We start from the raw sequence: 15,990 nt of genomic DNA on the forward strand, positions 1-15,990 counted from the left end.
TAATATTACTATTTGGGATAAGATATAATTTTATTAAGGAGTGTATTTGGTGTGATTATAATTTTGTTAACGGTGAGGGGAAATGGGTCAATTCAAATGCTCTTTTTTCATGATTAACATTAATGGTCCTCAAATGATGGTGGTAAAAGTCGGTTTGTGGAACAAGCTTTTTTCTTTTGTACGTAGTAATGACACTGTGTTTGTGCTTTTTGGCAATGTGAATGAGGTCTGGAATGAGGAGGAATAGTTTAAATCTATGTTTAATGTGGATGAGGCCATCACATTTAATTCTTTTATTAGTGATGTGGGATTGGCGAACATGCCTTTAGGTGATTGTCGGTTTACGTAGATGAAATAGCCAACATCATAAATGAGTAGAATTAACAGGGTGCTCGTTTCTCATAATACGTTAGAAATTTTTATGGATTATTCAATACGTTACCTCGTGGCCAGCCGGATCATTGGCCTATTTTTCTACACGACACTAAACTTGATTATGGCCCATATCCGTTCAAGTTTTTCCATTAATGGGTTAATTTTGATAGGTTGTTGAGTTGATTAATAACATTGTCGTATCCCAGGAGTATATTGATCATTCGGGATCCAATGATAAATTGAAGGCTTTGGAAAATGTCGTCAAATCGTAGGTGAAAGATAGACGATTCAATGAACAATCAAGGTTATAGGTGGCATCCGAACTATTGAAAGTCATTGAAGCGAAAGTGGATAACCAATCGGTCACGGAATTTGAGTTATCTGAAAGAGTTGAGTTGTTAGCAGAATTATGTACTCTTTATGACATATAAGAGAAGGATGTTGTTCAAAAGTCGAAGGTAAAATTTGACGTGGAAGGTGACGAGAACACAAAGTTTTTTGTTTGCTATAACAAAGACACAGTAAACAAGTCATCAACAGTCTTTCAATGAATTGCGGATCACGAAACCTACGTTGGTTAAAAACACATTTAAAGAACATTGTTGGTGTAAACTTTCACGGGAGCACCTTGATGGCAATTATCATGTATTTCGGCCAGCGGTGCAGTTAACATCAGAAGATAACATTCTTATTGAAGGGCCGATAACTGAGTTTGATGTAGGTATTACAGTATGGAATTGCGGAAGTGATAAATCATCGGTCCGGATGGGTTCACCTTCCTGTTTAAAAAGAATTATTGAGATATTTTAAAAGGGTACTTGTTTTGGTTGGTTCAAAAGGCGTTCGGTGAATTCAGGTTACATAAAGGCGAGACATCTGCCTTCATTACTTTAATTCCTAAAGTTTTGAGCCCTTCATGAATTAAAGATTGTCGGGATGGAAAGAGAACCTACTTTCTATTGAGTGTCGTTTAACACTCGTGAAGGCGGTATTGGGAAGCTTATGCATTTATTACTTGTCGTTATTCAAATGCCCCGAGAAAGTGATCAGCAATTAGAAAATTGAGATCACAATTCGTTTTTAAGTACTTGCAATTCTAAGAAGATGCGTTAGATTAACGGGAGTTAGCTTTAACTTCGTGTGAAAATATAGGCCTTGATATCGGTAGTCTACGCTCATTTAATCTTGGGCTTAGTTTCAATTGGATTTGGCATATTGTTTCTTAACCGAACGCATTGTGGGCTCGTGTAGTTAAAGCTATACATGGTCCGTGTGATGGGTTATATATTTCTCCAATTAGGATTGGGACTTGTCATCCATTGTCGTTCCTTTTAGTAAGGCAAAACATTTCGGTAATGTACCTTTTGATGTCTTACGTATCAAGATGGGAAGTTGAACAAGTATCCGGTTTTGGAAAGACAATTAGTTAGGTGACAGAGCTTTAAAAGATAATTTCGGAGAATTATTCGGTTAGAAGTAGACGAAAAATGTACGATTGCGGAGAGATTTGTTAATGGATCATGGCTCTGGTCGTGGAGGCGTACCGAAATAGGTGCAAGGAATGAATCGTCTTTGCTTGATCTATGTTCGAAAATCAAGAACGCCGTTTTGGGTGATGGAAATGCATGGTGTTGGTCACTTTAGGATGAAGTTGGATTCTCAGTCAGCAAAACAAGACCGTTTGTCGATGATCAAATGATTCCTTCGTCACATCTATATACAATGTGGATTAAGCAGATTCCTCGTAAAATCAAGATTTTTATTTGAAGATTGGCGCTAATCAGGCTCCCAAATCGGCTCAATTTATCACGACTGGCATGGAAATTGAATCGATCAAATGTGTTTCATGTAGTCACAAGATCGAATCATATCATGACATTTTTTCGAATGCGAAGTGGCTATCAACTTGTGGAGAAGGGTGAGGACATGGACAGATGTTTCGTAATCGTAATTTTCAGAATGAACGGATTGGATTGTTTGGTTTGAAGATTAGATTGTTTGGTTTGAAGATTCGCCTGAATCATAGGATACAAAGACCAGATTCTATGTCATCATCGTCTCTACAGTTTGGCATATATGGCAGTTCAGGAACAGTTGGCTCTTTCATCGACTACAGTTTGGCATATATGGAAGTTCAGGAACAATCGGCTCTTTCATCGACGACCACTCAAATGTTTTTTTTTGTTTGATTCAATTTGTCTTTTTTCGTTTAAATGGTTTAGAAGTAGAGACAAAAAAATGTAGATTGGAATCATGGACTCGTTAAACCGTTGTACTTTGGTTCCAGGGACTTTTCTAGCTACTTGCTAGGTTAGTCCGTCGATTTATTAATAAATTTGACCGTTAAAAATAATAAAATAAACAGAAATCACAACTATATTATGTGAAATAAAAAACCTGAAATAATATATTTCCTAAAACAACCGTGCCAAGGGACTAATTCTGGACAAAAAAAGCTACAATGGCAGCAGAAGTTGTAGCCAGTAGCTTCAAAACATGCTACCAAATAAATTCCGATTCAAAACACACCTAATCAAATCCAAAAAATCATAAGCAAAATAAAGTTTTAACTAGAGTTCACTTGACCAGGTCCACGATAACTCTATAATCTTCAAGATAGGCAAAGTCAATGCCCGAACCTGTAACCCCTAAAACATCAAAAATGATTTAAGAAAATTGTAATGTTCCCATCAGATTCAAACTACCCCCTGATGTCCAAAGATCGATCTAGGTTCGTTCTTGACTTCTTCCACCCATTTCAAAAGATTAATAGAAATCACCTGCAATGTCACAAACGCATTGATATCAGAATAAATTGCGTTTAATTCACGAATGAAATGCGAATAAAGAAGTAGATTGTACCATAAAAAATCCACATAAATCTGGTAGCTCATAGATTGTTAGAAGCTAATACACATTTGATCCTTTCAACTGTGCACTTAATAAGACTGTTAACTGTTGCAACTGATCCAAGTGATAGTTTTGAAGTAGGAATTGAATCAACTAAGATCTGGAATGCGACAGTGAGTAACGATCCACCAGTTCCAACTTCTAAAACTCCGCTTTGGTACTGCCCAGGTCCATCAGGAAGTACCGAAAAACCTGAAGGTAGCAAAGCCACATAATCTGGATCACCCCCACTTAATATAACATTCATCGACGCAATATCCACTGGCGCATATATAACATATGATCCAGTTGCATCAGTTGCACTCTCTTGTAATATCAGCATGTTGCTCTGGCTTGAATTCGCACTCTACAAGGTAAAAAACAGTTAAATGTTATATATTTCAAAAGGTGTAAATCAGCACCGACGCTCAAATCCTGTGTCCGCTATGGCAAGAGGTGTAAATTCTCGCCACGAGTGGGGATTGAACCTGCGCCCATATTTCCAAAGGCTTTCACATAGTGGGATCCAGCTTCTAAGTAAACGAGTAGTACTAAGCTATTAGCTCGTTGGTTTAACATAATATATGAGGTGCATTAGTTTTGCTTTATCTAATATTAGAACTTACATTAACACGCAGAAGGGAAACACAGTTTCCTGGATCACGGCCATTGGCAATGTGTGCCATTTCTTGAACAAGTCCACAATTCGATAGTATGTCCCACTGGATCAATGTACACTAATTAGATCAGTTCGTATATAGTTTTCTAGAAAATTTTATAGAGAATAAATTACCTCGCTCCTTGAGTTCTCATCACGCAGAAAATTGAAAACCTGTTTTGGGGGGATGGGTAACCAGAATGAAGTTGCAGCACTTAGCACAATACCAGCAGGTCTACCTGGATCATCCATACTCTTTCGGGTCATAACCCGAACATCGTCTTCCCCACTACCAGATAACGTTGTCCATGTGTGGGCCGTTGAAGCACCAACTCCGCTACAGAAGCTTAAAACCATTCTTTCCGCTAACTTCAGCATACTCTTCCTCCCTTCTGGAGTTGTTATAACTATCAAATTAAAGAAGAATTTATCACATCAAGCATTCTAATAGAATGTACCAAATAAAGAACAAAATCATTAATTTACTTTAGGATTTTTCTATACATGAGAATCTTGATTCACGCGCGTGAGAAGTGAGTTTTGTTAGGTTGAGAGTTGAGATGCTCCACCTCATTGTAGCTGTTGGAGATCTAGGGTGAAATCATGCTCAATTAACCCCCGGATAATCCTGTTTTCTGTTTAAATCTTATGTAATAAGATCTTTCGATTTAGCTTAGATTCATGGTTTTGCACCCGTCTTTGTAGCTTGGATGTTCATGCTCTTTTTTGTTGATTAGATCTATGTGATAGGGATCTCTCAAATGATCTAGGCTCGGATACCATTTGGGAGATCCCTATTTTGTTGATCTAATAATCAAAAACGAGCATGAACATCAAAGTTACAAAGACGGAAGTAAAAACCATGAATCTAGGATAAATCGAATGATTTTATTAATGATAAACGTTACACTATCAATTACATAATAATTGAACATAGAAACAAGGTTTCCCAGGGGATAATCGGGCATCATTTCGCCTTAAATCGCCAGCAACCACAACTGCAAGGATGTGGAGTGCTCAACCTAAAAATGAACAAGAAAACTGATATTAATAGCCCGTGAAACACTACTAACGCGCGTGAGTACTTCACATATGCGCGTGAGTATCACCACACATGTGAGTAATTCACACGCGCGTGACTCAGGATTCTCACGTGCGCAATTCTATTAGGTCACACATGCTCACGTGACATTAGTTTTCATGTGTTCCAAACAACCTAAGTGTATAACATAGACGTTTAGGTTTCTAGTCCGTTCGTCCAGCGACGGACATACAAAAAAATGCACCAACATAATTGATCATGTTAATTAATAGAATGTGAACTTGTAAAGATACACTTGCCTCCGACATCTCCTGCTGGAATGTTGCTAGCCATTGCGCTTGCAAGTCGTTCACATTGTCTCGCTAAAGTCGCCACCCATCTTTTTGCTCCGAAGGCTAGACCATAGTTTACTAATACCTTATAAATATCATGAACACCTCCGGTGTCAACTTCAACATGTTCGACCCAAGTGACCTAGAAACAAACAAACACAAATTTATGAATTCGTATAATTTGATTTCATTTGTTTATCAGAGTTAAATAAGCTTAAATGTATAAGAAGCTAGAAAAAAGAGGTGTACCTTTGAGTAACCATTGGGCAATTCTTGAATCAAACAGCCGGATGGCCTTCTCCTACATCTGGATATAGTATTTGAGCGTAGCCCGTCCAAAGATACATCAACCACGACCCATGTCCCATCAGAATGCTGTTTACAGTACCTAACGAAATAGTTTTCTCGCGTTGGAACGAGTGGTGAAGGAACCTGATACTCAGCTGTCATCTAGAAAGATCAACAGCCACAGTTTTAGTTAAATATAAAACTTAATTACTTTTTAGTATTATTCCTTTGAAAAAACGTCTGTTGTTTGATGATGTTAGGCAATATTCGTTTCAATAGAATAGGCGTAGAGGCAAACAGAATGTAAACTGGAACGATTGGCTTGTTAAGGCGTTGTAATTTGTTTGTGTTTCGGGCTCTCTAGCTCCTTGCTAGAGGGTCGCGTTTAATAATTTTTTTTGCTGGTAAAGAAAAATAAATAAATACAATTACTTTTTAGGTTCTAAAAGTTAAGATAACTAATTGATTCATTACCACTTGTAGAGCTCCATTGTAATTGCCAGCCACTCCAGTTGAAAGTACTTCCATAGTCATTGCTCTTGAGACTATGCCACAAAACACATTTGACCACTGATTCTGATTAAAAAAAAAAAAAAAAAAAAACATATATAAAAAGTTAAACATGTTTCTAGTATTACTATTTTGAAAAATTGTAAATTTCATTAAAAACATGTATACCACATCCATAAGAATTTCAACAAGAGTCATATGATTCATGATAACAACATCGGTATCCCTTGATGCTTCTGATTTAAGTCCCATTGGTTTTGGCCCAATTCCTCTAGGAAACGAGCGCATATACTCGTCTTCATTTAATGTCACGTTAGATGAGTTATCTGACATGGTCGGGGTCCACAAGGGTTCACCAATCTGAGCCATCCTGATTAGTTCTTCCATGGCTGATACAGCAAGCTCGATAATAATAGGCTTCTCGGTTTCAGTAAGGCCAGCCATGGGTGGTCGAAGAAGGTCATTTGCTCCAAACATTTCTCCAACCATTCCTTGTTGTGATGAACTGAAGTTAGACACGGGTAAGTCTAGTGACCGAGATGGTCCATGAGACGAAACATGATCGGTGTAAGCTAGCGCTGGCTTGCCAACGTACTTGGCCGCAATTCCAGATATCCTATCAATCTGTTAATCAAACCACCGCAAAAAAAAACGAGTTAATCTCAAATAAATTACACAATTGAGCAACTTTTACTTGAAGTATTTCGTAAACTATATACGGAGTATGAATTTTGCTAACGACATCCCTCCTTAGGGCTGTCATGTTGTTAGCACGCTTTAATGTATTGTACAATTTAATAACCGTCATTTTAATAGTAATGAATAGCCGCCGTGTACAATATGTTTTTTTTTTAATGGCGATTCACACACCCAACACCTATTAATTACTGAACGCCCACGACAGGGATTGAACCTCCAACCTCTTTGGTTGAAAAAGTCCTCGAAAGCCCCTTTGGTCCGTGTACAACATAGTAAAGCGTGTAAACGGCAGCCTTAAAGGGTTGTTAGCAATATCCAATATATATAGCTTACTTCTTCACGTAGACGAGCATTTTCAATCCTTAAATGTTGTTCATCAAAAGACATTTCCCCGATAGCAGCAGGTCCACCACAGTTTGGACAAGTGGCATTGGCAAGAGCTTCCTTGAACTGTATGTTATCGGCACGTAGCTTTTCATTTTCATTCCTTAGCTGCGAGTTATCCATGCGTTCATGCTGAGCCTATTATGGAAGAAAAAGGAAAACGCGCACGCACAATGAAGCGCTTGTTATATATAGATTATTGTGATTGTGAATACTTTCTACAAGGGAAAGTAGTAACGTGTTATAATCAAACGTTCTAAATAACAAACACGGAAAGTAATATTGTAAAACAGCATTATTTGATACCATATCGAATAGCTTAATTAGTTGGTTCTAATTAATACATCCGGCTAACAATGAATGAAATGATACTCCACCATATATACAATGTTACCAAGAAAAATAAAGTTTCTTGGTACGTAGCATATATGTTTCTGATACATTCGTAGGTAGTAGGTACAGATCGATATGTACGTTCTTGTGCAATTTACCTTCATTTGAGTTCGCTTGTTCTGAAACCAAAATTTCACTTGCAATGGCTCCAATGATAGCCTTCTGCCAAGTTCTTTTCTTTGCTTATCATCCGGATGAGGACACTCCTTAAAAAATCTGTATGGGAATAAAAAAATTAAAAACCCCCAACTCTAATAGAAAAAACAGAAAATTTCTGAAAGAATGTAAAAGCAAACATCAGGGGTTTATTTTGGCAACATTTATCCAAAAAACTAATTTTTTTAAAAAAAAATATGAAATAAAAAAAGTTACGCTTCCATTTCTTGAATTTGGTGTTGAGTGTGGCGATGATAGCGTTTCTTTTTGTTAGGATGTTGATTTGGATCTTGATCATCTCCAGAATTAGGAGGTTCCAAGGTATCAGTCCCAGCTGATTTGGCATCATGATCATCATCTCTTATAAGCATATCAAGACTAGTACTATTTTCTGATGCTTTATTATTATTATTATGTCCCATATCAACTAGCTGATGATGAAGATTTTCAAACATATTTGGCTGAAACATGATATGATATCTCCCCTTAATTCAAGGCTCCTTCAATTCTGATATAAAAATAAAAAAAGGGGTTTATAAGTAAATTGAAATTGAAACAAAATTTTACAAAATATTAAAATTATTCAAGTTCGGTATGGAAATATATAAATATGAGTATGAGTACATTAAATAAAAAATAAAAACGAGAGACGAGCAAATTTCACACATAAACACAAGTGACATAGATTAATATTTAATTTAAATTTAATGGAGCAGAAGAGATCTTTCTTTACTAGCTTTTATAAAAAGTCAACCTTTTAATGACTTATAATTCTATTACAATAAATTTATTTTATCTTAGCTTATAATGACATGTAAATCATTTATCTCACACACAGACACACAAACTATTTTCTCTCTCACACAAATATATCTCACTTATAATGACATAGCATTTTCTTCTGTTATACTAACTACTTTGGTTATCGGATTTTGTTTCTTAAATATACGTAGAAAAAACAAGTCACTGGGTGGTTTAAAAAATATATAAAGATTAAAAGGTTGAAATGCCTATTTAATTTCCATTACAAGAAATTTAGACATACTAACAAAGAAAGATACTTTTGAACCCATGTGGCCATGTGTGTATACTTTCTATAGTATATGCAAAATGTGAGAGCATAAAGCCCTAAATAAATAAAACTAAAACAATCTCTTTAAAACAAATTAAAAATGACCAACAAAATCTTTTTTGATTTCATACACTAGCTAGGGTTTCTCTCAAATAATAACCATCATTGTAAATAAATGATAAATGACAATAATAATAAAAAAAAGTGTTTATGTTTGTTTAGGACAACTTGATTAAGGATGGTGTAAAAGTACTTACAGAACTTGCTTCTTTCTTTGCGAATTGAATCCCAGAGTGAAAGATCTGGTATTATATAAAGAATAATACCCACTGAAAACCACCTTCTACAAAAAAAAAGAGGTTTTCAGGCAGTTTTTGGTGGTGATGATCACCTAATTTATGGACAAAATTCTTAGAAAGATATAAAAAGAGAAAAGAAAAGAAAAGAAAAAAAAAAGGAAAAGAAAGAGGTTGGAGAATTGAAGAGATGACAGCCAAATAAGGAGGAGTTAATGCAGAGGGTATTGAGAGGATGTGCAAATGCATTTATGAAGGTTTCAAGCTTTTAATGCTATCTTTTACATACAGAAACAAAATTTATTTATTTTTTTTTTTTTTTGTAGGTAATTTAATAGAAAAAAAATTTACACATTGTTCTTTGAATAAAGCAGTCGAAGTTATATAGTCAACTTAAGCATGGTAAAAAAAATGGATCGAAAGAAAGTCAACTTAGTATGAAAAGAGAGATACATATACATCGAGAGAGTTTATAGTTTAATTCTGATATTAAAAACTGTAAAATAACGGTTAATGTAAAAATTTAGAAACCTTCATTGAAAACTCAAAGAACTTAAAAACAGATACAAAAGGATCACACAACGATAAGACTCGAGCTGAGCTAGAGTAGTAAACATAGCACAACCAGCTAATTAGAATTGAGCCAAATCAGGACAACAAGTATTAGAAACGTGGATTGTTTGGTTGCAAATCTGGAACCGGGTTGATATTAGAATCGTGTGAACACTTTCTCAATAAATATTTCGACTCAATTTAACACGGGTCGCACGAAATCAATATTGGGATAAGACTAGTATGATCAACTTTCTTGTCCAAAAGAGAATTGATCGTTGCAATTGTAGAAAATAAATTTGGAAGTTTTGGAGTGTTGAAAGTGATTAAGAAAGGAAATTTTCTGGAACCTTTCACCAATACAAGATGTCTTGTATTTATAATGGATCAAAATATGGAATGAAGTGTTGCAACCTTTCAAAATTATTTATGATCAATAGACACAATTCTAGGTCATGCACTTGTTTGAAAGGATGCATTAGGACTCTAATAAAGCCTTTAAACAAGTCCAAACTTGTCCAGGAATAATAACCAACTCTTTGTGAAATGTCACCGAACGTTTGGCAAGAGTTGCACTAATTCTGCATACCTGCAGCAAAAATGCGACGCATTTAACAAAAAAGTGTTCATGCATAAAACTCACTGCCAACGGATTGGTCCATAATTATGTCTAAAAGTGCGGAGCCTTTTCACAAAATGTGTGGCGCACTTTTACCCGGACAGCCACTTTCAGTTTGCACTCTTCAAGCTATTTTTTTATTCCTTTAACTAAAGTGTACTCCACGTTCTCCAAATCCGTTCCAAAGTATTAGATATAGCTTCCACTCTTAAACTAGCAAATCTAATACACCAATACATGAAATGTTTAACACATTAAAATCACCAACAACAAGTCAACACCGCAAAACCACAAAACATACAAAACCACAAAATACAAAGGAGACAATACAACTAAATTAAACGAGCGTAAAAGAAATGTTAAAAACTGTTACTGAGTTGAAATGTTTGTGTGTATGGTTAATGTTTAAAGAGTAAACTCACACTTCATAAATATACGCTGCATTTTTGTAGTTGTATTTTGTATCAGAGAATTTACTTTTTCAAGCTACTCATTTCATATCTAGCTACTATCTTTAATATATGTTTCTCTTATACATGTAAAAGTGTTAATAATTTATTTCTTTATTTTTTACGCGTATTTTATATATATATATATATATATATATATATATATATATATATATATATATATATATATATATATATATATATATATATATATATATATATATATATATATATTTATTTATATTTGTTGGGTGGAATATGATGTTTCAAGTAAACGTTTCTTTTCGGTTGGGCTGCAATTAATGATTTGGAGTTGGATGAATTTATTCTTTATTTTAATTTATTTAACATTGTGAAGTGATTTATATTTCATAACTTAAAGATCGAAATGATTGATATATAAATTTATGATGATTGTAATTAAATATAGGGGTTATATAAACACAAGCAATAGATATGGAAGAATTATTTTTCAGATTTCTTGAAATGACACTAAATACTATAGCTTAATTAAGTTGCCTAGTCAACGACGGATGATAAGGAAAATGAATCATAACTTAAAAATTCGCGAAGAATAATTTTATAAGCTCGATGATTGAATTCGTGGTTGTAGGATTAATGGGCAAAGTACAACATATAACTATATGACCAATTTCGTTTGAACTTTCGGGGTCACACACATATACACCGAGACGTCAAATAAAATATATATATGATGTATATATATTACTTAAGTAAGAAAATAGTAAATCGAAATTAATTCATTTACTATTCATATGAATAGTAAATGAAACGAAATTAATTAATTTACTATTCACATGAAAGTGACATGATATAAATTATTAATTATAAGTTACATAATATACCCCTAAAGTATTTGAGAAATACGACTTTATAAACGCAAAAGGAAATCACACTATCTTTCAAGATTTAAAATAGGATACTCTGTATCCATCGAATCCCACAAAATCATGGATTTTTGTCTTCAATAATTAATCCTTAAGAGATCGATAATGGTTGCTTATAAATAGAGATACACATAGCATAAGAATGAGGACTTAATAATATTAGTATAAATCAATCAGTAAGAAAAATCATCATATTTATTTTTTGGGTTTCCTTTTGAGAAGTAAACGAACGAAGTAATATTATTGATTGTTATTGTTGTTGGTATAAAGATCAAAACCATACGGAGTATTATTAAAGTATTAATATAATTGGATTATATTAATAAGTTATTTGAGTTTGGATTAGCATCCATTGACGGTCGTTTGAAGTGTAGTGTGGACTATCCTAAGAGACGGCCATATTTTTGATCATAGGTTTCTCTCCTTCAATAAGTTTCTTCAAGAAAGGTTTCTCTCCTTCAATCAGTTTCTTCAAGAAAGGTATATCGTTTACTCTGTGAATTACATATTTTGACAATTATTAGTGGTGTAACTGGGTCGTTGGAAAAGATTAATCGTGTGCATGTTTTATTAAATAAGTGAATATTAAATCTTGTAAAATTTTGTTCATAAAATAATAAAAGATTATTATTTTAACTATCGGCTACGTTAATCTGTTTTAAAAGTACGCACGATTTTCCAACAGTGGTATCCGAGCCGCTTTTACACCATCTTAATTGTCGCGTGATTTTCTTTAGATTTAGCTTTGTGGTGAATTTGTAAGAGTCAAAACCTTTATGGTTTTGAAAGTCAACTTTGCTGATTACCTCATGACGCACGAATAAGATCTGAAAAAAAGTCAATGCTATAAATTTTGAATTTATTTATTATGGCTTGAATAATTGTTGTTTATTTCATTCCATACACATGCATTGTAATCATGGACAAGTCATACATAGGTTTTAATAATGTAGTTATTAAAATTATGATTGCATACATAGCCCATAATACCCCGACCTATGTATGATTGTTGTGATTATTGATTACAGCACTATTATGTCATGTTGATTATTTATTTTATTAGAAAGGCCATTTTGAAGCCAAAGTTGTATTATATTTATTTTTTATTTTCATAGTATTGTATTTAAGTTTATTCTAAATTGTAAAAGTATTAGATTAGTTATATTTTTCAATTTTAAATAAATGTAATAAGATGAAGATTAAAGATAAAGATGCAACGTGGAGTTTGACTTAGAAGATGTCGAACAGGTCAAGTTGATAACGATGGCGTTTATCAAGTTTTCACTTGATTCTTGAATTAAGTGGGAGCTACGATATTACACTTAGTTTGACCTCTTGATCCCATGTCGGCTCATGGGATCAAGCATAGGATTTTTCGGCTAGGCTATGTGTGTGTGATGCATGGTTGTGTTTTAATTTTACATAAATATATAATTGTTGATTAGAATATATATGCTAAATGTTTTTGATGAAAACATTAAATAAAACCGGTAACGAGTTTCAAATATTAAAATTGATGATTTTAAAAGGTTAAACTCTAACGAGTTTAAAGTTAAATAATTTTGAGACTCAAGTTATATATGTTTTTGATGAAAACATTAAATAAAACTCTAAACGAGTTTCAAAGATTAAAATTGATGATTTTAAAATAAGTTAAACTCTAACGAGTTTAATGTTAAATGATTTTGAAATTCAAATAATATATATGGACGACATCTTTTAAAACTGTTTTAAAACGATACACGTTTGTGTATTTGTTATTTTTATATCCTATAAATTAAATAACAAATTAGATCACAAACATAATCGACATATACAAATTGGTTAAAATGTTTTTTAACTAATAGTGTAGCGAATCTAGTGTGCATGCATTATTCGTTGACACAAACTTTGTGATGACCCGTCCTAATCCATCTGGACGAATACATTACATTTGGTTCCATCGCGAGGTACTTGACCTCTATATGATACATTTTACAAACATTGCATTCGTTTTTAAAAGACAAACTTTCATTACATCGAAAGTTGACGGCATGCATACCATTTCATAATATATCCACGTATAATTGACTTAATAATAATCTTGATGAACTCAACGACTCGAATGCAATGTCTTTTAAAATATGTCATGAATGACTCCAAATAATATCTCTAAAGTGAGCAAATCCACAGCGGAAGATTTCTTTCATACCTGAGAATAAACATGCTTTAAAGTGTCAACCAAAAGGTTGGTGAGTTCATTAGTTTATCATAATCAATCATTTTCATCATTTTAATAGACCACAAGATTTTCATTTCCATTTCTCATAAATATACGTCCCATGCATAGAGATAAAAATCATTCATATTGTAACATCCCGCGTTTTTCCGTTAAATTTATTTTAACACCGTCTTTTTTTTTTAAATAATATCTTTCGTCATTTAATTTGGCATCTTTCGTTCACTCACGTTCATAATATCCTCGTTATTTAATTATAACGTCACCCGTTTACTCGAGCGTTTAAATATTCGTTTGGTTATTTCCCGCACCCGCTTTGAAACTAGAGGGACCAAACTTGCAAAGAGGCCAAAGATTTGACTAGGTCAACTAGTCAAACCTTCAACCTCCTCCTCTCATTCATCTCTCTCTTTCTCCTTTTGATACTTCCAAATCCTCTCAACCTTATAACATAAATTCATCATCTAAATCCGGATTAGGGAGCTAGCAACCAAATAAATTATATATTCGTGATCCTCTCTTCATCCTCTTCGATTTGGTACCAACTTCATCACATTTGGGTAACATTTCTAAAACACTAGATTTCTTTAAATTCGTGTTCTTGACTTATAAAGTTGTTAATTAGTGTCTATGGCTCATTGTGATGTCGTGTATGTAATTTGTATGCTCGATTTGTTGTATTTGGTGTAACTAGTTCATTATGAAAATTGCTTGCTAAATCTTTGATTTTGGATGATAAAAAGTTGTTTAATTGTTAAAGTTCATGTATTAAATGTGTTACTAGCATCATTAGCTTCAATTTGATGTGGAGGATGATTAAGAAAACTTCAAAAACATGATTATTGATTTTGAGATGTTTGACTAGGGTTTGATAGTTCTTGACATGAATTTTTGGATGCTTGAATGTCATGGAATGTTAATTGTTAGTGTTTAGTAGTAATGTATGCTCCATTACCTTCAAAACGGCATATCATATGTGTGAATTGGTTTCCCGAAACTCAAATTGCATTTGATGAACTTGAAACCTTGAAATGAACGTTTAATGATCACTTGATGAGTTTTCGGCTATTGTAAATGATGTTGTCGTTTGATGATAAGTGCTTAGTTGTGTTCCTTGTCAAAAGAGCTTTCCAACGGTATAAGATACGTCTTCTAGTTGTTTACGGTTTGCGTTTTGTGGTTGTTTGAAGTTTTGACCAAGACTTGAACCTTGAAACTGACCAGGTGCTAGACCACGTGTTAGGTCGCGGCGCGACACCCCTGGCCGCGGCGCGGCATAGGCCGTGTCCAGCTTCTGTCCCACTTGTCCATTTTACCAAAAATGTTTGGGATGTTCTAGACCTCCAATTCACTTGCAACTTGTTTTAACATGCTTATATATGAATAACTAGCATAGAAAATTTGTCCGAGACCCGACCCGAACATGTTGACTTTTTCGTTGACTTTGACCCGACCAAGTTTGACTTTTTGTCAAACTTAACCAAATACTTATGCAACCTTTCTAACATGATTATTTACTAGTATCTTGCATGAAACTTGACAATTTGATTCACATGCTAATATAATCGAGTCGTAACGAGCCATAGGACTAATTGAACATCTTTGACCGTTTGTGTTTACCGTTATTGATATAACCTATATGTTTAGGTCAAGACTAGCTTGGCTTTGCACGCGTTTACTTGTTGAAGTACTTTATTAACTCTTGCACTCGAGGTGAGATCATAGTCCCACTTTTTACTCTTTTGAACTTACTTTTGGGATGAGAAAACATAAACGATTCTTTTGAACTAAGTGAACACAAGAACGGGAAAACAAACATTCTACATACGAGTTTAGAACGAAAATCCTCAATCCGATTATCATTAGTTACATCAGATGGTGTAAGCGAGAACTTATGTTATATGGCCATATGGGTTTGACAACCCTCATCTTTGACGGTTCGCTACCGTCTACGGATGAAATATATTTTCGGGAAACACTGTTGTTCTAGCACTAATTGATGGGGTATTCAACGGACGGAATGTTAAGTTTTGATAATTGGGTGCTCGTGAATATTAACTTTTAGAATGTGTTACTATTATTTCAACTTTGCAAACCTTGTGGTTCGACTTACTTACTTTTACTCACTTACTTACTTAAACCTATGATTT

The 15,990-nt window shown here is 33.9% G+C and overlaps 1 protein-coding gene across 1 annotated transcript; it reads right to left on the bottom strand.

Annotated features, from left to right (window-relative positions):
* Positions 1-2,814: 2,814 nt before the first annotated feature.
* LOC139851292 (homeobox-leucine zipper protein MERISTEM L1-like) lies at positions 2,815-9,187 on the bottom strand. The gene is made up of 12 exons (XM_071840316.1): positions 9,056-9,187; positions 7,943-8,234; positions 7,669-7,786; positions 7,127-7,315; positions 6,263-6,718; positions 6,059-6,160; positions 5,546-5,746; positions 5,264-5,438; positions 4,058-4,329; positions 3,891-3,986; positions 3,238-3,631; positions 2,815-3,155 (listed from the first exon to the last, which is right to left on the bottom strand). The coding sequence occupies exons 2-11, from the start codon at positions 8,194-8,196 to the stop codon at positions 3,266-3,268; spliced, it is 2,229 nt and encodes a 742-aa protein (XP_071696417.1). The 5' UTR covers positions 8,197-8,234; positions 9,056-9,187; the 3' UTR covers positions 2,815-3,155; positions 3,238-3,265.
* Between the last annotated feature and the right edge of the window lie 6,803 nt (positions 9,188-15,990).

Source organism: Rutidosis leptorrhynchoides, chromosome 6, assembly GCF_046630445.1.
Source record: "Rutidosis leptorrhynchoides isolate AG116_Rl617_1_P2 chromosome 6, CSIRO_AGI_Rlap_v1, whole genome shotgun sequence".
Lineage (NCBI taxonomy): Eukaryota > Viridiplantae > Streptophyta > Magnoliopsida > Asterales > Asteraceae > Rutidosis > Rutidosis leptorrhynchoides.

What these genes read in the sequence shown, in the direction of transcription:
- LOC139851292 (XM_071840316.1), bottom strand. Translation starts at nt 8,196, where the DNA reads ATGTTTCAGCCAAATATGTTTGAAAATCTTCATCATCAGCTAGTTGAT. An exon ending in CAAATTCAAGAAATGGAAGC is followed by an intron (nt 7,787 to 7,942) that starts GTAACTTTTTTT and finishes ATTCCCATACAG; the next exon opens with ATTTTTTAAGGAGTGTCCTC. An exon ending in ACAAGCGAACTCAAATGAAG is followed by an intron (nt 7,316 to 7,668) that starts GTAAATTGCACA and finishes CTTCCATAATAG; the next exon opens with GCTCAGCATGAACGCATGGA.